Source organism: Anastrepha ludens, chromosome 2, assembly GCF_028408465.1.
Source record: "Anastrepha ludens isolate Willacy chromosome 2, idAnaLude1.1, whole genome shotgun sequence".
NCBI lineage: Eukaryota > Metazoa > Arthropoda > Insecta > Diptera > Tephritidae > Anastrepha > Anastrepha ludens.
In genome coordinates, this window is record NC_071498.1 from 17,104,280 (window position 1) to 17,130,118 (window position 25,839).

A 25,839-nucleotide genomic window follows, 5' to 3' on the forward strand; every position below is an offset into this window, starting at 1 on the left:
CCTAAAGCATTTACTATTGAGGTAGGTATATTGGATTATTTGATCTGTATTTATAGGTTTTGTACATAACTTTGGTAATTTGGTTAGATTCGAGAGTGGATGGAAGTAGAGGTGGGGGTTGTAGTACAAGTGGATGTGGAGGTGATGCTATTGGTTAGGAGCGCTTTGGCGGGGGATGTGGACGTCCGCTTGGATAAGGATTACGGGAGGTGGTAGTGTGCAGGACAATTTGGACTTTTTTAAAGGTTCTTTTTTATAAATTCATAAATTTTTTATTTCTAAATTCATAATAATAATTTATATTTGGTTTTGTGTGTAATCGTTGATATATCGGAAACAAGACAATCTTACCCGAGTGCATTCCAATTGTCCATATTGTTGTCTTTATTGTTGTACCACTGTCCGCCATTGCATAGGGAGCCTCCATTGCTCCCCAAGGCGAAACCGCCGACACCACTGCCACCGCCGTTAGCGCCATTTCCGTTCCCGTTGCCGATGCCTATGCGCGATTGGGTGTGCGCATGCGCGTGAGCATGTGCATGTAATTGCTGCTGCTGTTGTTGCTGTTGCAACATGTGACGCGAATGATGGTGCGGTGAGAAGAGCATCCGGCTGGGATGGTTGCGAGTTGGTGCATTGCGCGAGAAGGGACGCCGCGTTGCGCCTGTGTGATTGGGATTCAACATAGCAGCAAAATAATACTCTAATATCTGTGCTTGAGAGCCCGCCCTGCTTTTTTTTATCGTCTACCAGCACCAATGAAATACTGAAGATGTGGGCTTTAATTTACTTGATGCAGTGTTGAAAAACTCCTCTGTGCGCGCCCCAAGGTAAGTGAGCACTTGAAGTTTGAATGTTGGTTGTTTGGTTGATTGGCTGGGTTTTGGTTGGATCTCCTCAAATTTCACTAGCTGGAAATAGTAAAAAGAATAAAATGGGTTGTACTTAGCAGAATTGCAACCTGTGTTGGTAGATATGTTCATAAGTATCCCCATATGTATAAATGTATGTATGTATGCGTGGCAATGTGTGATAAAGAAGTAGATCTACGAAGACGTTCAAATATTATCGTAACTGTTAAGGTATCTCAATAATAAATAGAATTTGAAATTGTATTTGGAGTTTTTTTTCAAATCAACGATACTTTTGCTATTATTCCTCCCTTTGCGGCCGCCGTAGACGAATGGGTTTGCGCGTAACTACACTGCGGACTTGTCGAAGCCCAACGGTAGACATGCAGGTGTGAAACATCAAAGCACAGTGAAAGAGAAAAAGCTACTCACGAACACTCTCTGCCTGTCGCAGACGGCATGATGAAACAAACAGGCATTTCTTGTGAGATCATCTATTGCCAGTTAAAAGTAGATCTGCCGCAGATATTCAAACAAGCAGAAGCGGAGTTAATGGGTTTGTATTGGCAGTGCATTGTGTTATTCGTGTGACTAATTAAATTAAAAAACAAAAAATTCATTTTCTTAAAGTATAATATCTTAAAAACATTGTAAGAAAATTTGAAGTGAATCCGACAAATACTTTTTGAGTTATTCAACAATTAACAAAGGGCGCTCGGGCGCTCCGGTAATCGATAGCTAAACTTTAAATGCGTTTTTCTCCAAACTATGTTTTTTGAAATGGTGATCCATGTAACTTAAAAACCGCTTGGTAGATTTCAATGAAATTTATACTGCTTTTCAAAAACATAAAAAACTCGTGCCTGATAGAAGAATTTTTTTTTTAAATTTCGATTTTTTTAAATAATATATTGTCAGTTTTTTCTCGAAAATCTGAAAAATATCATGAGACCGCCATATTGTTAATTTTGAAAAAATGCATCGATCAGGCACAAGATTATCTATTAATAAAACTAATTTGTGATGATCACTGCAAGGGACTTCTGGAAAAACGGGCTCCACACAAACAGCGATAACTTTTACAATTATTATTTTTTTTTTGAAATTGTGCTAAAGTCAAGTCGAAATATGATGTATTATTGCTACGTTTTTATTTTTGTAAAATAAAACAATTAACTAGCAAAAAAAAAATTATTGAAAATCATCATTTTTTTCGGCCTCTGACTAGCCCTAACCCCTTAAAAAATTCAGTATTCTCAATATAAGAAAACTTTTTTCGCGCGTTTCGCGAGCGTTGTTTTTTTTTTGCTATATGAGAACTATCGAGACGGCCGCCGTAGCCGAATGGGTTGGTGCGTGATTACCATTCGGAATTCACAGAGAGAATGTTGGTTCGAATCTCGGTGAAACACCAAAATTAAGAAAAACATTTTTCTAATAGCGGCTGCCCCTCAGCAGGCAATGGCAAACCTCCGAGAGTATTTCTGCCATGAAAAAGTTCCTCCTAAAAAATATCTGCCGTTCGGAGTCGTCTTGAAACTGTAGGTCCCTCCATTTGTGGAACAACATCAATACGCACACCACAAATAGGAGGAGGAGCTCGGTCAAACGCCAAAAAAGGGTGTACGCGCCAATTATATATATATATATATATAAATATATGAGAACTCTCGATGTCGATAACTGAAAATGGCAAACTAACTGTGAATATTTGAACATTTCTTGTCAGTGAGGTTTGGCAAGACATCACGAATCGTTTAACGACAGGCAAAGCTTCTAAATCGTGAAAATTTACTATGAAAAAAAAAATATATATAATATATATATAAAAAAATCTGTTCGCGAAGTTCGTAGAGCACTGGCGGCATCATCGGCCCTTACTTCTTTCGAAATGTTCTCACTTCTGCCGTTACGATGAATGACGTGCGCTACTGAGTCATGCTGACTCAATTTTTTCTTTTCCAAAAATAAATCAGCTAAACATCGACAACAATTGGTTCCAACCAGATGGCGCAACTTGCCATTCAGCACGCTGAAAACTCCATTTATTGCAATGCCAATTTGGTGACAACCTTCCAGAAGTGCTCCTATTCGCTGTCCACCTGGTTCGCGCGATTTAAGGAAAAAGGAGTCAAAAATTGGACTGATCGAATGGGCCATTTAACACGTAGTCACGGCGGCCATATGTCAGGATATCATATTAAAAAATAAATGCCATGAAATTGTCTACTATATGATAACAAAAATAACTTCTTTCCAACAATATTTCATTGTATTATTGTATCATTTTAAGCTCTCAAGCTCTTAAAAAAACACCCGATGCATACATATGTACATTATCTAAAAATAGTAACATGAGTCTAATCGCTTAAAACTCTTTGGGAAATCGATTTCTAAATTTATATTTTACAACAACAACATAAACTTCCAATTAAAATGCCATGCATAATATGAGTTGTTTTTTTTTTGTTTTTTATATTTTACTCTTAACCCTTCATCTAAGCACCAAATAAGTTGAATAGTCTTACAAAAGGTACATTCGACATGTATAGTTGTGTATGTGTGTCTGAGGTCTACATATATGAGTATCATAAAATATCTTACCAAATTCCAAAACTATTCATGTAAAGGCATTTTGAAGAGGAAACGCGCAAAGGCAGTTGAAAAAGCGTGCAAATGCTAAATAAAATTAGGTACAATCACTTGATAACAGAAATATATATATAAATACGTATACATAGGTATGTATACGGTAAGTACGTGTAATTTAGCGGTAGGGGAAACGCTGACAGGTGGCAAAACTGAGCACAGGGAGATAGGAGAAAGTGGGTTGTGTAAATAAAAGTGCGATAAAATTAGCAAAACAGAAATGTACAACCCACAAATGCATAAGTACATACACATATATGCATATATATATATATATATATAGTATTATACTATATACAAAAAACTAAAAGCCATAGCGATGAATAACAAATACAGTTTTTTACGTTTATGCTCTTCAAATGGTTAAATGCATTTATTGTGTGCTTTTATTTTTATACGAACATTTTCATTGCGAATTTCTATGCAAATCAAATATAATTTTATTACAATATTCATAATAATGCAGGTACAAGAGTAAAATAGTACTAATAATATACAATTAGTGAATGCACAATTATTTTTGTTTTTGTATTCTTAATTAGTCATTAACACCTTCCCTGCCTTCGATGCCATTGTATATGAAGAGGTGTCATTTCAAGGCCGCGTATACCATTTTCGATGCCTGGCAACCACTTTAAACGTCACATAAAACAATGTTAGCAGATATTTTAGGCAAAAACTTTTTAAATTCAAAAATTCAGCTTGGCGTACAAGTGCAAAGGGCGCACGTGGCAGGGAACGTGTCAATAAAATACTTAAACTAAAAAATATGTTATTTCAAAACATCACAGATATGAATTTTAAAGAATCAAATAAGTATGTGTGTTCCGCTATTAAGCATAAAAACACCTACAAATATACATATCAAATGAATTAAAAAATATTGAAATATTGAGTTATAAGTTACATATAAGTATGTATGTATATGTAGGTATGTATGTATGTGCACGCACATTTATTTAAAATTATTGCATTTTAAGATTTTGCGGCAAAGTGTTCGTCACTGTATATAATGAAATATTAAATTCACAAAAAGTTTAGCACGCACATACATACAATTAAGTAGAAACAGTAGGCCATTTATCAAGTTATGCACATAAGTAAATAAATGTTTTACTATATTTAACAGCATATGTGAAAAAAACTATGTATTAGTACAAGTGGCAAATACAACCAATATTTATATTTATGTATTTATTTTTCACTGTGCATTAAGTGCTAACAATCTGTTAAAGAAGTGTGCGGGAATGGCGAACAATTAGTGATCGATCAAGGGAAGTCGATTGATTTGACACGGCAGTACCTACTTCCTATAATAGTCGACGCTGAAGCTGAGGTGCGCTCTGTCCAATCAAAATGTTAAGAAAACAATTTAAATCGAACGTCTGACTATAAATTAGCTAGGAGACCATTTGCAACGAATTGATGCAAAGAAACCTTTTGGAAGGCAAAAGAAGATGTTGCTGTATATTTGGTGGTATTATATTTTGGTGGTGGGAGTGAAGCATGCGGCATGAGCTGTGCTCTCATCGAGTCAAATCGAGCTATCGAGCCTAATTGGGATCTCTACTGTTAATAACCATTGTAGGCTGATGGAAACAAGTCGATCAAACAGTGGTCAGAATTTGGCGGTTTTTTCATTGGGACAACGTCAGGGCTCACATACCTTTAAGGACACACCAGAAGTATTGTGAAGAGAGGTTTTATCACATCTGCTTCACATAAAACTGGCCTCCAGCAAGGCGCATTCATTAGAGGTAGATGCCACTAGTCTAAAAACAACGTTTCGTACATCAGAATGTCACAACAAAAGAAAGTAGAAAAGAAAAAGAAAAGGACAACTACTTTGAACAGTCGGCATTAAGTTGGATCTAGAGCATACGCCGATAGTGCGAAGGTAGGCCCAGGAAACATGCTGTTTGGACAGGTTGGGTCCAGAGGGAGAGGGGTGTTAGATGAGTGGGTACGACTTTTCGTCATTTAATTTTGTGCTGGCATTTGAATGTACGCAGCTAAAGAGAGTAAAAAAAAACAAATCAGCTGGTCTACTGATATTACTTTTAATAGATTCTTGGCCTTGGCCGCAAGAAAGATTCGTGAAAATGGGTAAGTGAGGTCATAATGTCAATAAATAACGCCAATAAATGCCATTCGTTCCACTTAATTTTTCCAAACATTTTAAAATCATCGCGTTGATACAAAAAAAAAAGCCGTTGTTCATTAATAGGCTCACAATACAACAAAGCTCTCAATTTGTGAATAAGCTCATAAAAATTTTTAATTTTATCAATAAAATTTTATAATTATTTGATGTTACTAATATAAATTTTCTATGAAAACTCCAAACTCTTTATTAGTTCATATGTATGTATGCATGTACATATGTCTGCGTTTATGTGCTGTAAATATGTTGTAAATATACATACGTACATATGCATGTCTGTACAAAATTATAATAGAAGAAGTTACAGTTTATCATTGAAAGTGTAGCTAAAAATGCAAGTAAAATTTCTTATGCATATTTTTATATATACAAAATGCTTACATACTAATAGTTATTACGCACATACAAACGAGTATTAAGGAAAATTTGGTTTGCTAAGTGAAGAAAAGGAAAAAAGTTAAACACATTATTTCGAACTGAGTAGTTCTCGTTGAGCGTATTCCATGTTTTTCTTTCACTATGAACGGAATTCAGTCTTTTTCAAGGATTGGAAACATTTATATTCAAAAACAAATGTATTATAAAAATTTATTTTTTTTTTTTTTTTTGAGAAAAATTATGCTTTTTTTAATTATAAGTAAGTAAAACACAGTGGTGCAAAACTTAGACACTGGGCATACTATATATCTCTGAAATAAATAATTGATGTGGGGTAATAATGTGTGAAAACAAATTTTGCAAATACATTCTGTCAAAAAAGTACCAGGAATTGTTCAATAAGACGCATAATAATTGTTTAATCATCAAAATTTATTTTATCGCCTTCAAAATAGGCACCATTCGAAGCAATACACATAAGCCAATGATTAGTTAAGTCATCAAAATAACTTTTAAACGCATTTGAAGAGATCTTCCTCAGCTCCTTCAGCGAATTCTCCTCAATGGCCCCTATCGACTCAAAGCGGCGTCCACGCAGTGGCAATTTAAGTTTTGGACGCAGTGGCAATTAAAGTTTTGGGAAAAGAAAAAGTCACAGGGCGCCAAATCCGGTGAATACGGTGGTTGTTCGATGATATTGGTCGAGTTTTTTATCAAAAAAAAGATCCATGAGTTTTATTTCCACCATTGGGCCGTTTCCTACGCCCATTCTCTCTCAAACGTCGCATAACTTCCAAATAATATTATTTATTTAACGTAGAACCCTTTGGAATGAATTCCGAGTGCACAACACCAAGATAATCAAAGAAAACGAGTAGCATGACTTTCACTTTTGACCGACTTTGACGTGGTTATTTGGGTTTCGGCTCAGGTGGATAGCGCCTGTTGAATGATTTCCATATCAAACTCATATACCCATGCCTCATCATCTGTTATGATGCGCTGGTTAAACGTTGGGTCCGAATTTACTTGCTCAAGCATGTTCTTCCGATGAAGTTTTTGCAAGAAATTGAACTCTCTTGGAACGAGTCGCGCAGCGTTGCGTCTCATGCCCAATTGATGGTGTAAAATGTTGCGAATTGATTCGTGCGACACGCTAAGATCATGAGCTACCTCCCCCTCAAAAATGATGGTTTTCCAGCACCATTGTCTTGACTTTGTCGATGTTTTCATCCGGTGACGACTTTAATGGGTGACCAGATCGGAGCAAATCTTCGACGACTTTTCGGCCCTCTGCAAAAGCCTTATATCACGCAGCAACCCGTATTTTTGATAAAACACACTCGCCATAGGCTTTCTGCAACATTTTCAACGATTCGGCACACGAAATTCCGTTCAAAGCTCAAAATTTAAGACAAATTCTTTGTTCGATATTTTTATCCATAGTGAAAATCGCAGTGCACATCTGCGGTTGACTGATATAATTAAATGCCAAAAATAATCTAATTGACAGATCACGCTCAAACTCTGCGACACTACAGAGGACAGCTGTACCAACATTCCAGAAAAAAAATTGATATATATATGTGACGCGCGCATTTTAAATGAACAATTCCCGATATATTTTGACAGAATCTAACTTAAAATCTTTTTCGTATTTTATTGTTTTACAATAATTAAAATTATAAATTAATTTGACCATATAAAAAGTGTTTTCTGGCCATCTTAAGGCAGCACTCCCAGTTAACTTTCAAAACATCGTCCATAATTTCTACTTTTTTCATATTTTTTTCCAACCTTTTTTTATTTGAAGCTCAATAAGACGTTTTTATAAAAATATTTAATGATTCATGAAGAGAAATAGAAATTTTTGTAGCCTGTTTTGTTTTTGTGATACAACTTGGGATGGGTGCACCTTCACGTTGCGAAAATATTTTTTCAATAAAATATTTTATTTACTTTCAAAATAAAAATAATTTTTAGATTTTACTTTAAATTTACTTCAAAGAATTACGAAAGGTTGGCCTCAAAATATAGTTCAGTCTTTTAAGTGTAAAGAAAGTCTCATTAAAAAATTTGATGTCCCCTTCTTTTGAATAAGTGGTCAAAATTTTACTAGGTCTGTCGCAAAAGTTGCCAGACTAGTGCAAAAAAGTCCAAAAAACTACGATCCAGAAGCATATCAAACGTCTTATTTATTTGCGTTCCACGGCAGTCGGGTGTTCTAAGTTACCGGAACAACCCGGGTTTACATGCGACCAAGGACTGTCACTCCATCAGCACTCCCCGGAATGTTTATGCTGCTACAACAACAACCACTTCTTTACTTGCTTCTTGGAAATTTTGTGCAGGATCTCTTCAATGTCTGTATAATACTTTCCTTTCAGACCGAATGCGATTTTCAGTCTAAAAGTCCATTAATAAAGTTGAAGGATATGTCGACGCATTATCGTGCAGCAAACGCTCATTTCCATTTTCATCGTACTCTAGTTGTACACGACAAATTCGCGACAATAAGCGATACATAACACCGAGATTTTATTAATTTTTTTTTCTTTGTTCACTCCTCTCGGGAGCATAGGGCCTCAACATGACTTGCGTTGGTATCGTTAATCTATTTGATTTTTGAAAGGTTAGGTGTCGCTGCTTAGAAACAACACCTCCTTTACTGCTTGCAGCGCCATCTGTGTTTCGCATTTTTCTGCAGAAGGATCGCACAGATGGTTGAGCACTTCGCTAAATTTTTTGTGTCTGCGCTATTACCGCGGTTGCCCGCTTCTTCATGCTGGCGCCACTGATGCAATGTGTAACTGTGTGTTTTTCTTTGTTTTTGCTTGTTTTGGCATCCACAATGCAAATAATGCGCAGACTATTGTGTGGGAGTAAGGACGGAATGGATACGGTTTTTGGGTTGGAGCAATGACATTTTTTTTTAACAGGGAAAGTAGGTAAATTTGGAAAATTGCTGGACCGTGCTTTACGTGGGATTCGAACCCACAACCTCTGGGATGGGAGGTTAGCGTACTTACGCTAGACTACCGAGGCCGCCGAGATAAAGCATAACACCGAGATAGAGATTAACCTTTTAATGCAATGAAGTTTTCGGCTCCTTTCTTATGAGTTCACTCAGAACTTCAGGGTTATTTCTTTTCACAACCGAATTTGGACGACCGGGACGATTGGCGTCTTTCAAAACTTCTCGATATTCTTTACATCGTTTAAACTGCTCAAAAATAAAGTTAGGTGATAAAAATTCATCCTCTTTTCGCATCATTTGATATGTCTTGCACGCCGTTCCACTGACTTAAAAACCAAATTTAATGTTGTTAGGTTAGGTTAGGTTGACCTGGCTGGCTGAAAGCCATCACATAGACCTATTGATCCTTAGTGTTCCCAGATGGAGCTAGAGACCTTTACGTTTCTTTGTAGTAGAGATCTGGTAATCTGCGTCTTTTGCGAAGCTAAGTAATCTCTGAAGCTCTATTCTTCTCATATTGTAAAGCTCCTAAGCATTTTCATCTGGTACTAGCTATCGCAGGGCAAGAACATAGCAGGCGTTCTAGCGTTTCCCTCTCTTCCAGTTCATTGCAAAATCTGCTGCTATCGTTGTTTCTAATTTCTATCTTGTATGCGTGCGCCGCTTCTAGCAAATAGTGGTAATGTTGGCAAATTTTTTCAAAATCCATTTTTCAATCGATTGTTCCAAAATGCTGTCATATTCGACTTCACCCTTTTGCATTACCGCTCGAAATGTGCGATGTAGTCAAAATACCTTGCGTCGGCAAGACTTTTACTATTCGTTCTAATGAAAAATAAAAATGTTACAGGATTATCAAAATTATTTATTTTCTTCAAACTTTAACAACAACAAAAAATTATTGCGGAATATGCCGTTCTTGGTGATAAGAGAGAGTTTTTGTGCGCGGATTATTCCATTTAATGATGCAAAATGGTTGATGGCTTAGCTTCTATGCAACCAAATGTCATGAAATTTTTACACTACATCCTTGATGGAAGTAGGAATAGATTAGTGAGATAAGAAGGCACTCCTGTAGGATGGGAGAGTTCGCAAATCTCCAGGCGCACTAAACTACGAATATTCGGCTCACGCGTGAAGTTCGTATTGTTGTACGGAAGCGAAAGCTGGCTGGTCTCTAAGACCACCACACAGAGGCTACAATCCTTCATTAACAAATGGCTCCGCATCATCTGCAGAATATTCTGGCCAAACACCATCAGTAACGACGCACTGTGGAGATTAACGAACGAGGAACCCATCCTTAGGCAAATCAAACGCAGAAAGTGGCGATGGATAAGTGCACACATTGAGAAAAGCACCAGATAGCATTACGAGAATGGCACTGGACTGGAACCCGCAAGGGAGCAGAGGTCGCGGTCGATGCTGCGCAGATGCCAACATGTTGTTGTTGTTGTTGTAGTAGTAACTAACAACTAAGATGCCGACATCTCATGGGACTGTGCAAAAACAACAGCACATAATCGTGCCCTATGGAATAGTCTCGTCGAGGCCCTATGCTCCCGGGAGGAGTGAACAAAGAAAAAAAGAAGGTACTCCGGTAACTTTTGCGAGAGATCTTGATTTAAAATTCACTACTTTGGCATCAGATTTAAAATTCACTGTTTTGGCGTCATTACGATTTTTGAAGCGTTTAATAGTAAATATTAGCTCACAGCTGTATATGTAGGCATTTTTGTTGGTTTATGTGTATAGTATATGTATGTAATGAATGAACATAAATTTTTTAAAGAGACACTCAACGCATGAATACTCATTTCCAAATACTGTCTCCTAAATACGTACATTTTAAATGAATTTGAAAGAATACATTGTTGCAGTTGATGTACAAATGGGATATATATGTAAGTATGAGTGTGTACAAAAAAAACGAGTATTAATAGCAAATGATACGAGACACAATTATGGTAGTTAATAGTAGTAAAGTTATGTGTAGATGATAATTATATTTATGTAGGAAACTTTTTTTTTGTTTTTTTTTTTTTAAATACGTATGTAATTATAATTGTATTAAGTAAATGGTAGTAGCGAATAGTTATTTTATTTTATTATTGTCTACTAGATTATTGTAAATATTATTAGATAAGTATGTGGTAAAATTTCGTTACGCCAGCTGATTGTTTTGTGCGTTCGCCCGCATGATTCCCAGCGCCAAAATGCATAGCAAACAGCACTGACACACATGAGACTGTGGGTTTAGTAGTATTGTAGTTGCAACTCTGTGTAAATTCCCAAACAAAAAGGTTGTAGATATGAACTAGATACATTTTATTTTCTTGCATTGGCGCAAATGCTTGCAACAAATGTTTATTAATCAAAAACAAACCACCAACCAACCAAAATATGCAATAAAACAATCTAAAATTAGAAAGAGAAAAAACAAAAGAAGTATAAAAGTATTAAGAAAGAGAAGAGGAACAATTGCGATATACATATATATATATATAATATTGGTACATATGTATGTATGTAAATATAAAAATATCAATAAGAACGAATTAAATTACTTATAAGCACATAATGGAATTACTACTAATTAATAACTACTACACATTACAAGACATTACAATTAATTGGCATTTTATATGAAAACTATTAGTGCAGTTAACGCATTGGAACTATTTGTATGTACATATGTATGCTAGAGGCGTGTTCATTTTTGCTTTAGCGAACTACGGCTGCTGTAGCCGGGTGTGTTTATTATTAGGATCATTCCCATGGCAGCTGGTTCTACATAAAGAAATTTCTCGAGTTTTTTTTTTTCAAAATATGGGCTGCCACCCCAGTAAACTAGCTGAGTGCTGAACCTTACTATTAAAGTCAGAGCGCTCCTTATTAAAGTCAATCCCCAACTTAAACCAGCCCCGGCTTACAATAGTAGGTGACCAAAACGATTGAAAATCTTCTCTGTGGGGCTCTGAATTTGCGGCAGAATACTATTTTGGCGACAAGCTTGACTTAAACACCTTTCAAGGATGTATGTATGCGCTAAACTATGTAAATAAATAAAAAATTGTGTCTATTCATTTTGCATCAGACGCGACTTTTTTGAATTTGAGTTGAATGGCGTGGAAGTTTCAATTTTTTGTTGAGTTCATTTATAAGTTCTACCATACAGGGTCCGGCACTTGAAGTGTAACCAATTAAAATGGCCATAAATTTAGTTCCGAAAACTACTTTTATTCAATTCGAAGTAAAAAATGTGTGAAAATAATACAAAATTAAGAATTAATTTACTTTCGCTCGATATTCCAGCCAAAAAAAGGGTTCTCCAATAATAGGTGTTATTTTGAATAGCCCGCTATTTCGGTAGATGTCATTTTTGAAGCTGTCATTTTTTAATATTTGACAAGTAGAAACTACGCTATTAATACAAATGGAACGATAGACGCTTAAACATCGCACTGAAATTATTAGAATTCACTATAAAAATGGTGAAATGAAAATTGGGCAGAGACGGTTCGTAATACCCGAACATTTTTGGGTCATCGTGAAGCACCCTGTCGGACCGCAATACAGAATTTGGTGACAAAATTCGAGCTGTTGGGACAAGTTAGTGATGTGAAGAATAAAATCCGTGCACGTCGCTCAAGAAGTGTTGAAGAAAACCCAGGTTTGTCCATTCCTCGCCGTTCTTTGGAATTAGGCATTTCACAAACGTCATTACACCGTATTTTGCATAAAGATTTGGGTCTTAAGGCTTATAAAGTCCAGTTAACATAAGAACTCAAGCTGGCCGATCATCAACAACGTCGTGTCTTTGATGATTGGGTCGTTGAAATGGATGGAAATGATCCAGAATTCCATCGAAAAGTCATCTTGAATGATGAGGCCCATTTCCACCTCGGTAGCTTCGTCAAGAGTTATTGTTGAAAAACCTTTCTATCCTCTACGTGTGACTGTTTGGTGCAGTTTATGGTCCGGCGGAGCCATTAGACCTTACTTTTTCGAAAATGAAGCTGGAGTAACTGTTACGGTGAATGGATTCCGCTATCGAAAGGTGATTAACGATTTTTATGGCCGGAATTGGATGGTATTGATCTGGATAACGTTAATTTTCAACAAGGCGGCGTTACGCTTCACGTAAGCAACGAAACACGAAACGATAACACCTCTTACTGGAAAACCCTTTATAATGCAATCACACTATTACATTTGAAATCCATTACAGCGGCGCGAGCGGTTGAAGTTGGTTACACTTTGAATGCCGGACCCTGTACATACAAATTAAAAAGAAAAACCGAAAAAAAATTTAGAAATAAAGGGTCCTTCAAAAGGATGGGGCATAAAGTCGCCTTTCGAGTATTGTAAGCGCAGCACCAAAATTGAAATTTGTTATAATGTTCATTTGATGAGAAATCTTAAAGTTTTTCTGAAACATGCAAACAAGTAAAAGTCACAGAGGCTTATTATGTGATAATTTTTTCACGTTACTATCACAATAGTGCTTAACTTTTCAGCCCGAAAATAATCAGGGTAAGACCTAGAGCGAGGCGACAGGCGGCCGGCGTAGCCGAATGGGTTGGTGCGTGATTACCATTCGGAATTCACAGAGAGATCGTTGGTTCGAATCTCGGTGAAAGCAAAATTAAAAAAAACATTTTTCTAATAGCGGTCGCCTCTCGGCAAGCAATGGCAAACCTCCGAATGTATTTCTGCCATGAAAAAGCTCCTCATAAAAATATCTGCCGTTCGGAGTCGGCTTGAAACTGTAGGTCCCTCCATTTGTGGAGGGACACCACAAATAGGAGGAAGAGCGCGGCCAAACACCTAACAGAAGTGTACGCGCCAATTATTTTTTTTTAAGAGCTCGACCGACATATAAGAGTTTCCTACCTTATTACACACACACACATATATCTTTAGAGGTATCGCAAAAAATTAATAGCTAGTATAAAATAAGGAACACCCTAACATACTTATTAGAAATGTGCACACACATTCATACACATGAGATTTTAGACTGCACCTAGGCAAGCACAAGACGAGTACACAATACAAATACTAAAAATTATATTTTTCTAACATACACACACACACACACGTCTGTATTTACTTAATAATAAGTATGTAAATAAGCACAGATGCACATACAGAAGTGCGTACATATATCTGACCCTACTAAGCATTAATTAGCAAACAGTTTAGCAGCTGGCTCCACCGTTAGTGTTAGTAAAACTTGCCATTTACAATAATAGGTGCAATGATTTATTATGCAATATTAAGGAAATTTTTTCGGCAAATTGGAGGTTAATTGGTTAATTTTTATAAATTTTTTTTTTAAACTTTTTTTTTAATTCTAAGTGCTCCTAGTTGAGTAAAAAAATATTTTGTCGAAGGCGATTGCGTCACTAGTTGTTTTTTTTTTTAAATGTAAAAAGGTCTTAATTTACGTATTTCGGATAAAATGGCGTTGGCTATCACGTCCACCAGGAAGAAATGTTCTGAGAAAAATCTCACGCGGAGCCACGTATCTCCGTGATTAATTTTTTTATTTTTGCTATATATAGGGTTTTTCAGTAAGAGCGCTTCAACTTTTAAACTTTTTTGAATAAAACACAAACGGTTTGACTTTTTTAACAATTTTTTTTTTTTTATTATCGAGTTTGAACATATACATTTAAGTATGAAATTCGATTTCTTTTGCATGACCACCGCGTGCACGTTTTACGAAGTCCAATCGTTGAACCCAATTTTCGACCACTCTTTTGCATAAATCGGCCGAAATTCCAACAATTTCGCGTTCAATATTTTCTCTGAGCTCACAAATCGTCGCCGGCTTGTTACTGTAGACCAATGACTTCACATAACCCCAAAACGGGACGGCTTGTTAAATGGACCGTAAAATGGCCGTAATGCTCTTAAAGTAGCAGCAATAGAACGATTATTTTCATAAAAAATGTGCACGATTTGCAATCGTTGCTCAAGTGTGTAGCGTTCCATGATGAAATGTATACTAATGAAGTTTACAAATGACAAGCGAAAAATAAAAAATATTGCGTCGTTCGCCCTCCCTATCGGAAAAAAGTTGAAGCGCACCTATTGCAAACCCCTATATGTATGTATATGTTTTTTAATATATTTAAATTTATTAAATGTACTAAAAGTAAATAAATATGAAAAATTACTACGCCTAATACTTTCGTCAAAAAAAGAAAAAATTGCAATTTTCGGGGTGGTTGTACCCCTTATTACGACTATTAAAAAACTGCTACAACAACATCGATAACCATTAAAGGAGATATGTACCCTAAGATCAGAAAGGACCGGGAATGTTTAAATAAAATAAAACAGAGTTAAATTTCAGGTAAATTTATTTTATCTCCTTCAAAATATGACCCGTCTGAAGCAACACACATGTGCCACCGTTTAACCCAGTCCTCCATGCACCCCTGGTAGGCCGACGAAGGGATGGCCTTCAGCTTCTTCGGCGCAAACTCTTTGATCTCCTCTATCGGTGGAAATCTTATTCCACGAAGTGGTAACTTCAACTTGGGAAACAAACAAAAAAGTCGCAAGGGCCATATCAGGTGAGTACGGTGCTTGCACGATGGTATTTACTTGGTGTTTGGTCAAATAATCCAGCAGAATTTGGGCTTGGTGCGATAGCGTTTTATCATCATGCAAAATTCCAGAATGGTTTGCCCACATATCCGGCCGTTCGCCACGTACATCTTCTCTCAAACGCTTCAAAACGGATAAATAATATTCTTTATTGATTGACTGGCTCGATGGAAGGTACTCATTGTGCACTACGCCTTGGCAATCGAAGAAAACAGTCAACATCACCTTCCCGGTACTTTTTGATCGTAGGATATGCATCTCAAAAGACTTAACTTGACTTGATAGGTTTCTTAAAATCGCAAGTTATCTTACATGTACACTAAGCGCCAAAAAAAGTGTACACCACATATTAAAAAATGTTGCCTATTTATTTTTTTAATTTCAATTATTTATTTTTCAGTTTCAATTATTTATTTTATAATTTCAATTATTTTCTCATAAAAATATAGTTCATACTACAAAAAAAAACCATAAAACGTTAACTTTCAAAATTTATACAAAATATTATACAATACATATATAAAAAATAGACAAATTTTCATCACAATTTCAAAATTTTTTTCTTAGAATTTCTGGAAAAATTTCAGTTTTGTAATACATTGAGTTTTGAAGTAAAAAAGCGCAGCGGCAGGCTAATCACCTACGCTGTCAGAAATCAAAATAGATTAACGAAACCAACGCAAGACTGAAAAAAATGCCAAAAATCGTATCCGTTACAACAACGAAAACCTTATTGGTGGTGCGAATGTAATAAGTTTTATTAAAGTGCAGCGAATTAGAATTCATTATTATTATTCCATACTCCTTTAGGAGCTTAAGGTTTCAACACAAGTTTTCCAAGCATTTCTATTTCTAGAATCTAAATTCATTAAATGCTTTTCCAGTTGCATTGCGAATAGTCCTTTGCCAAGTCATCAATGGTCTGCCTCTTCTTCTTCTCGTTCCTTGCGGGTTCCAAGTCAAGGCGGCATGCGGTATTTCCCCATAGGGCTTTCGCAGAGTATGCCCTATCCATCCATATTTTCTTTCTTTATTTCACTGTTGATGCTATTTTGGTGTGTAATTCTTGGCCACCATATTTTAAATATATTACGCAGGCACCTGTTTATGAACGATTGCAGCTTTGCCTTCGTTGTCCAAGTTACCAAGCAAGTTGCGTATTCGTACAGCAACACGGACTTAACGCAACCGTTAAAAATGTTAACCTTTCTGCGAGTTGTGATGTTGTTGGTGCGCTATACCTATATTTCAAAACCTAGCGAATGCGTTACGTGCTTTATTTATTCGGTTGTAAATGTCACTTTTTGCACCACCGTTTATGGAGATCATAGTTCCCAAATAGCAAAAACTTTAATATTAATTTTGAGTCCTGCTTTTGCGGACTCCTGCTGAAACACATTTAATTTCATCTGCATATTCCAGATCTTCGAAACTGCTGTTCATTCTTCAGGTAATTCCACGGTTTACAGAGTCGAATATTTGAAAAATCCAGTCCACTACAATGATAAACAACAAAGGGGGCAAGACACACCCTTCATTTTATGAATTCAAAAAAAGCGTTTACTTTACGTCCAATTGAAAGAAAAAGAGGTTGACCAAGAAGGGGATGGCATGATGAGCAAGAAAGAGATGGCGCGAAGCAGACTTTAAAGTGATGAATGTTCGTAATTGGAAAAATGTAGCGAGAGAGAGAGTGAACTGTGGGAAGATTGTTGATGAAGCTATGGTCCACCACTGACTGTGAAGCTAAGAAGAAGAAGGGCAAGTACAAAGGTTGAGCTGAAAATATATGATTGTGAATTTTTGAATAGCGCAAAACGCGGGCCATTCATCCAGAACTTTTTTCTCATCCTTAATTTCTTTATGAAAGCAAATTTATGTTCTGCATTTAATCTACGACCAATGCAATTTTATTTGAATCTCTACATTCTTCACATTAATATCACCATTTTTTATTGTATGTATGCCATTATATGTGCACTCGTATATGCGTATGTATGTACTCGTATTTATAAGCATATTCGTTTGTATTATTAAATTCTATAAATTTATATACATTTGACATTCAGCGGTCCTGCCAAAATACGATGCCATAACAACGTAAGTAAGTAAGTATGTGCTTGTGTAAATATGTAAGTACTCATTTATTTATGTGTAAGTAGTATACTTGCCTTGAAGGGTTTTTGGCTTTGTGATGGGACTGGTCTTAAATTAGCCAGATGGCATTGACATAAGAGTATCAACGTACAAACTTACTGAAAAGCACGTGTATGAGCGTGGATAAACAAACAACGATGTGTTGCTAAAAATATTCTGATTTTAGTTGAATGACCCACGCAATTTACACGTATAAATAATTTCTTCATCATACATGCTTACATACATACACATTTATATATTACCAGCGCGTGTTAAAGTTACAATTTTATTCTGAAGCAGAATTGAATAAGTGCGTGAGTGCCTAATGAGGGCCGGCCCAAAACTGGTATCAGCCAACTGCATACACGCACATGCTTATCTACAGGGTCCGGCACTCGAAGTGTAACCAACTTCAGACCGCTCGCACAGCTGATGCACAGGCAGTCCAGAGTATTTTTTACAAGCGCGCGGAAGCATTTTGCCGAGAGTAAACGCGAAGAAAGAAAATCAGTAATGGATTTCAAACGTAATAGTGTGATTGCATTATATTTGGCTGGAAAATCACAACCAGCGTTTGCTCGTGAGCTCGAGCACTTTAAAGTAAATAAAGTTTTCGTTTATCGCGCCATTACTCGTTACAATGCTACTGCTGGCATCGCGAAACGTCATGGAGGTGGTCATCAAAAGACTGCAACGTTAAGTGAAATGCTTCAAAAAGTGAAGAAGCGACTTGAGCGAAATCTCCGACGAAGTGCCAATCAAATGGCGAAAAAACTGAAAATATCTGACCGTAGCATCCGCCGCATACTGAAAAATTATCTCAAAATCAAGCCTTACAAGATCCCAAAGGCGCATGAACTCACACCAAAGCAGCAACAAGTAAGACTTGAGAAAGTGAAAGAGTTGCTTCGCTTGGTCGAAAGCGATCAATTTCCGAACACTGTGCTTTCTGACGAGAAATTTTTTTAAATTGAGCAATTCGTAAACTCCCAAAATGATACAGTTTTTTTGACCGACCGACCAGGAGGCAGCACCCGCCGGCAGCACAGGTAATGGTTTGGGCCACTGTAACCGCCGATGATCGCTCTCCAATCGTTTTCATCGAGCCTGGCGTCAAAGTAAATGCAAAATATTATCGGGAAAGTATATTGGATTTTACTTTGAATCCGTGCGCAGACAAACATTTCGGTGACAGACCATAAACGTTTCATTAGGACGCTGCTACCGCCTCACAAAGTTCGAGTGAACCAAGAATGGCTAAACAGCAACGTTGCGAACTTCATAACATCCACACAATGACTTTCAAGTTCACCAGACGCGAATCCGATGGATTATTCTCTTTGGGCCATTTTCAAGAGCAAGGCCCGAACTAAAAGATTCACTAGTCTCGAGGCGCTGAAAGAAGCCATTGTCGTCGAGTGCGCCAAAATACCTGCAAGTCACATTCGGGCAGCTTGCGATTCGTTTCTGGACCATCTCAAGGCCATAGTCAAGGCAAAAGGTGGCCGTATCGAGCAAAAGTAAATTGATTCTTAATTTTGAATTATTTTCACACATTTTTTACTTTGAATTTAGTAAATGTAATTTTCCAAACTAAATTTATGTTCTTTTTAATTGGTTACACTTCGAGTGCCGGACCCTATACATACATTTTTATATAGCCAGTTGAAAGCGTTTACTGGGACTTTGAAGTATTCATGGCTGTTTCCGCCCCCTTGTAGCACACATACATTTGTATGTATGAATATAAAAGGCTTGCTGCAGCACGTGCAAAGTTGACACTAAAATGCAAATGCCCAAAATTGTTCCACCGATGAAGTAATAAACTAACTAATGGTTATTGGGCTCATTGCTTGGTTACTGGTAAACTAATAAATAACTACAAAAACACACATAATTTAACAAAAGCTACAATGCTAAAGATGGAGACGACGCTTGGGAAAAGTAAAAATGAGGAAACGTAAATAATAACAGAATCTGAAAGAGAAACACAAACAGAAACGAACATAAACGAATGACGACGACTGTAAAGCATAAAGCTCAAACTTGTGACTTAAGTACATACATACAAATATTTAGAAACAACAATAAATTCAAACTACTACCTGGCTATTCAACTACTATTCTTTCCGTCCAATGGCAAATAAACCAAGTTCATGGCCAAAGATTAAGTGATGGTGTTTAAATATGTATTATGAACATGCGAATATTTTACTTATATAAATATACAAGTATATATACGTACATACGTATATAATTCTGAAAACATATCGGCGCTGGCTAGCCAGAATGAACGAAACGTGTGATGAATATTGGACGTGGCTGAAGGCCAAGAGGGAGCACTGTCGTCATTAATATGGAGATTATAGTGTGCTTTTTGTTGGCAAAATATCGCAGTACTAGCTAAGATTTCACTTTTATTGTATTGTTCTCTTCGGACTGTCTGCGTCTATGTGCATATGCATGTATTTAGCTGCTCAAATGTTTTTAGAAGGAAGGAAAATAATTAATATGCTTTTGAAAATAACTTTATTAAGAATTTTTTTATATCGATTTATAAAAACAACAAAAAAAAAAAAAAAAAAAAAACGAAAAGTATCACAAAGCAAAAACAGAAAAAAAGTTGCACAAAACAAAACCAAAAATCAAAAAAAAACAAGGTTTCACAAAGCAAAAAAAAAACAACTTTCGAAATTTGTATGTATGTTTGTACCATTTGGTGAGCTTCAAGTTCTATTAATTACCATTCAATAAGAAAGTGGTAAGAAACACCGCTTGTATGATATAAGTGAGACATTTCAGTGTGACTATTTAGATACTGGAATCAAATTTCTAAAAATAATAAAATTAAAACTACTAAACAGACAATGTAAATTGACTCTGTATAAAACCATCATTAGACCAGTATTATGCTATGCAGCTGAATCGTGGACGCTAATTGAAGCAGATAAAACAAAACTGCAAGCCTTTGAACGAAAAGTACTTAGAAGAATTTTCGGAGCAATCAGAGATCACGGCGAGTGGCGGATAAGGTGGAACGACGAGCTGGATCAACTGATAAAGGGCGAAAATGTTATACGTTTCATCAAAGCGCAGCGGTTAAGATGGCTGGGTTACATTGCAAGAATGGACGGTACGAGGGCGCTGAAGAAAATCGTAGAAGCCAGAGCGTTGAACACTAGAGCAAGAGGAAGGCCGAGAACAAGATGGACCGACGAACTAGAGGACGACATCAAGAAACTTAGTATAACGAACTGGAAAAAAGTCGCAAGCGTTCGAGACGTATGGAGGTCCCACGTGCAGCAGGCCAAAGCTCACAAAGAGCTGTAGAGCCAAAAGATGAAAATTAAAATTAAAAATAATAAATTTGTTTAAATCAATTTTCAATCGCGCAGTAAATGTCTTTAAATAAACTTGTGAAAATCTTCTCCAAAGTAATGTATTGTATTAATGCATTTACTTTAGTGTTCATTATAACTTGAGCTTAAATTAAAAAAAAATACTCTAATGCTACAAATAATAACATAATTGATTAGTACAAAATTTTGAAAGACATTAATCGATTTTTTGTGCCGCAAAATCTTGCAGTTCTGCAGTATTTCAAGCCGACTAGAGGCAAAACCTTTTTCGAAAATCATTTCCGATTTTTCGTATTTTTGTTTTTTTGATATTTCGAAAGTATAGTATCTTAAGAATATACTGTGAAATTTTCATGCGGGAATTCCCAATATTATAGCATCTACAGCCCATTAACTAGGTAGAGAGCGGTCCGCGCACTCCTGTACCTCAAACTAACTTTAAACTCATTTATCTCGAAACTACAACACCAGGCCGAAGGTGTTGTAAGAAAAAAAAAACTATACAACCGAATCCTCTGAAACTTAAATATGTTGTTCACATCATCAATGGCTATCGCCCGTACTACAATTATATTATTATTTCAAATATTTCGTAGGTTACAGAGTGTCAAATTCAATACCGCGCTATTTTGTAAATTTTATTTTCTAGTGCGGAACATTTCTAGAGTCATACTGATTAATAATTTTTTTTGGTTTTTGTGTTTCAGATAAATGGAAGAGCCAAAAAGGACAACACCGTCCAGGTACAATTTTTCCGGAGGGTCAACTTCAGCGTCAATTTTAAAATTATTAAAATGAAAAAAAAATTTTTTTTCTTCATTTTTGTATGTAAAAATAGTTTAATAAAAAACCCAAAAAATTTAAATATCGTTTTTCATTTTTTCATTGTAAAAAAATCCTGAATATACCCTAAATTTTCGAGCTCTAGACCAAAGGGACCCCTTAACTACAGAAAAAAAAGAATGTAAACACTTCTATAAAATAAAGTTATGAGGTAGAGATCGCTTTTTATTCAAAATGGCCTTGAAATTACTACATACAGACACCGGACATTGGCAATCAACCGGATTTGAAAATATTAATCAAAATAACGTACAGCAATTAACAAACAGTTATTTCTCTACTCCAGTCAAGTTTCTTTTCTACATAACAACTAAGCAAATGAGTCAGCTCTAACCAATCGCTAAGTGGGTAAACCAGCATACCTCGATAGCCAGATTAGTAGCAGGTAGCAGGGTGAAGAAGTTGCATAAATTGTTGTTGTTTTTGTTTGAATTTCCACAAGAAGAAATTAAAAGGAACGCTTCATCACTTCGAAGGGGGTGGCGGAAAGGGGCTTATCTAAGAGAGTAAACTTCACAGTATACGGACCCAGACCGAGGAGGTTATTGTAGCTAATGGACACTTTATGAAATGTTTTTATATCTATAATTCATTTAATACGAGGGGTGCCTTTTATATGTCGGGATTAGAGAACAAAAACAAATTTTAATAATCGAAAATCACTTTATTGTTTTTCAAAATATTCTCCATGAAGATCTATACACTTTTGCATGCGTTTGAACCAATTGTCGAAGCACTTTTGCCACTCTGAATGTGGTACCTCCAAAACATGCATTCTGAATGCCGCAACCACTTCTTCAGGTGTCGAAAAACGTTGACCTCTCAGTTTGTTTTTTACGTACGGGAATAGAAAGAAGTCATTCGGTGCCAAGTCAGGACTATACGACGGATGACCCATTAATTCGATGTTTTGGGTGCTCAAAAATGCAGTTGTTTGAGCCGATGTGTGAGAGCTCGCATTGTCCTGGTGAAGAGTGATCCGTCTTTGGCGATTGGTTTTCCTAATTTCTTGGAAGACAACTGGCAAAGAAATGGTTGTGTACCACTAAGAATTTACTGTTCTGTTTCCGAAAAAACAGGCGACCATTTGCTTGGAAATGCTTCGAGCGCGAACAACTTTTGTTGGATTTGGCTCATCTTGAAACACCCATGCAGTCGACTGCTGTTTACTTTCGGGCTCATACGCGTAAATCCATGATTCATCACCTGTCTCGATGTCATAGACGTGTTTCGAAGCCCCGCGATCGTATTTTTTGAACATTTCCTTCGACCAATCGACACGAGCCTTTTTTTGAGCGATTCAAAAATTGTGTGGGATCCAACACAAACAAATTTTTTTCACAGTCAAATGTTTATGCAATATTGAATGTATGCTGGTCCCACTAATGCCTAAGATTGTCTCAATCTCACGATAGGTCACATGACTATCTTGCAATATCAGTTCGCGCACAGCATCAATGGTTTTCGGAACAACAACTGATTTTGCTCGACCTTCACGAAATTCGTCTTGGAGTGAACTACGACCACGATTGAATTCACCATACCATCGATAAACACTGGTCCTTGATGGAGCTTCATCGCCAAAAAATTAATTTAGTTCATCCATGCAATGTTGCTGAGTTAATCCACGTCAAAAGTTGTAAAAAATAATCGCACGAAAATGTTCACGATTTAATTCCATTTTTGGACCGAGATGAATCTTTTAAGTTACTGTAAACAACACAAATAGCGCTGGTATTTCAAAACGTTCTGAGTACGTAAAAGCCAAAAAATGTCAAACTTTGCGATACAGCTGTCAGTTGCCAGATTGCAACACCAGGGTTGCCAAATCCCGACATATAAAAGGCACCCCTCGTAAGTTAACGACGTGTAAAAACATCGTAAAATCTCATTATAAAAAATTGTTCAAAATAAAAACTGATCAGTTTTACCCTCAAATTATCCTCAAATACCGTACGCCCCCTGTATATCGAAGTTAGCATTTCTGCGCTAAAGGAAATTATTTCCTTGAAATCGGACGAAGGGTACACTCATAAAAAGGGCCACTCGTAAAATCGACGACGAATCGACATTTCGGCGTCTTGTTTAACACTTCGCGAACAGATTTTTTTTTTCTCAAAGTAAATTTCCACAATTCGAAAGCGTTGTTCTGGCGTTAAACGACTCATGATCACTTGCCAAACTTTACTGAACAGAAATGTCAACACTGTTTGCCATTCTCAATTTTCAAACCATAGTTATCAATATCGATAGTTCTCATGCAGCTGAAAAAAAACACCCCATACATATATGTCAAAAAAAAGTTTAATTGCGGAGATACGTGGTAAAAAACCCTGCATAATGAACAAACATCAAATGTATAATACTTTTTCTCGAGAGCATAATTTTCGAGTTAGGCGATCACTGCTTGTGGTGATGACCCCATTTATATTCAACAGTCGGTTTAATCGCACCCATGTTAATGTTTCTGTTGCTAGGAGGCTTTATATGTTTTGCTTTTATTCAAAAATGTAGATTTATCTAGCGTCTGAGACAAATTTCTCTTCCTATACAAATTCAAGTCATTCTTAGGTGAGTTTCTCAAGCGAGAAAGTGGTTTTTGAAGTAGTAAAAATCAACGAAATTTTCGTCTCCTACCTCATTTACTCAGCAAATTAAAACTGAAATAATGAATGCTCACTTTATGGAAAAATAAAACAAAAGTAAATACTAAAACGAACAAACAAAAATTAAAATAAAAAAATGTACCATGAAATAAGAAAGACAAACCAGCAATTCAGCAAAACAGAAAAATGTAACTTTCGTTTGTTGTGAATTTTACGTTCTAGCTAAGCCAAAAACGCCATCAAACAGTCCTCTTCAAAGCTCCAATTTTAATTTATCTTCTTGCTGTTTGCTTTCGCTTGCTTTTTAAGCCGTTTTTATTTGACGAGTTGTTCAAAAAGTTGTGCCATTAAATGACCAGTCATCAAGTAAATGAAATCGAATTTAAAATTTTTGGCCGAAATGACGACGACGAGCGCACTAATAATTGTTTCATAACACTATTCGAAATTCACAAAAAGAAAATAGAAGCAATGTGACAATGAGAAGAAAAACATTCATGCGCATGAAGCATTCGCCGCTGATCACGTAAAGATTCCACGAAGTCCATTGAAATATTTTTTTGGTCAATTTGGTTAAAGTATATTAAAGAGATGAAATAGTTTTACACAAAATGGAACACATGCCATTTCATATTTGCAATTGTAATATGAAAATTTGGTAACCCCCAAAAAAACACAGGCTAAAAGCACATTGTATTAAAAACTATGGAATGTAAAAGGGTTGATAGTCAACGAGGAGGGGAGAGAAGTAACGGAATGATAGAGATTAGGATAGAATAGAGACAAAGACAGAGACAGAGAGAATTTTCCAGATTCTTTAGCAAATCTGAAAATATCCTCAAGTTTCAAAGAACGAATATTACTCATTGTCATGAGACGGAACCCAAAATTCGTAGCCTTGTTTTAGCAAAGGCAGGACACTCACAGAGAAAATGCTCAGTGCTATCCGCCTCCTTCAAGTAAGACAGGCACATCGGGTCCTCAATAACTCCAATGGTGGTCATATGCTGCTGGGTTGTGTCCTGTAATAATACCGACCATCAACCGAACGTATTTTCTTTCAAGTTTTAGAAGAAAGTTGGACATTTTCGATGACTGTTCGGGCTTGTCAAACAACACTTTGCAGTTCTGCAGCGTTCTAGACTGAACCATGGCTCTTTATATAAATTTACATTTAATATAAAAAAAAATCGTCTGGTGGGCGTGAGATCAGTGAAGGGGGAATTATGAGGATTTCGAGTGTGCAAAC

General features: G+C 36.3%; 1 protein-coding gene across 15 annotated transcripts in view; it reads right to left on the minus strand.

The window, feature by feature from the left end:
- Positions 1–25,839, minus strand: part of LOC128863695 (putative uncharacterized protein DDB_G0282133) — a 139,224-nt gene that overhangs the window by 36,866 nt on the left and 76,519 nt on the right. For 12 of the 15 annotated variants that reach the window (XM_054103047.1, XM_054103041.1, XM_054103071.1 and 9 more), the window contains one exon: positions 352–911. In XM_054103047.1, the coding sequence (XP_053959022.1) occupies positions 352–686 (335 nt within the window). In that variant the 5' untranslated portion in view covers positions 687–911. Of the gene's footprint in view, positions 1–351; positions 912–11,416; positions 11,438–25,839 lie in introns of all 15 variants that reach the window. The other 3 variants (XM_054103080.1, XM_054103019.1, XM_054103064.1) reach the window with 1 other exon arrangement.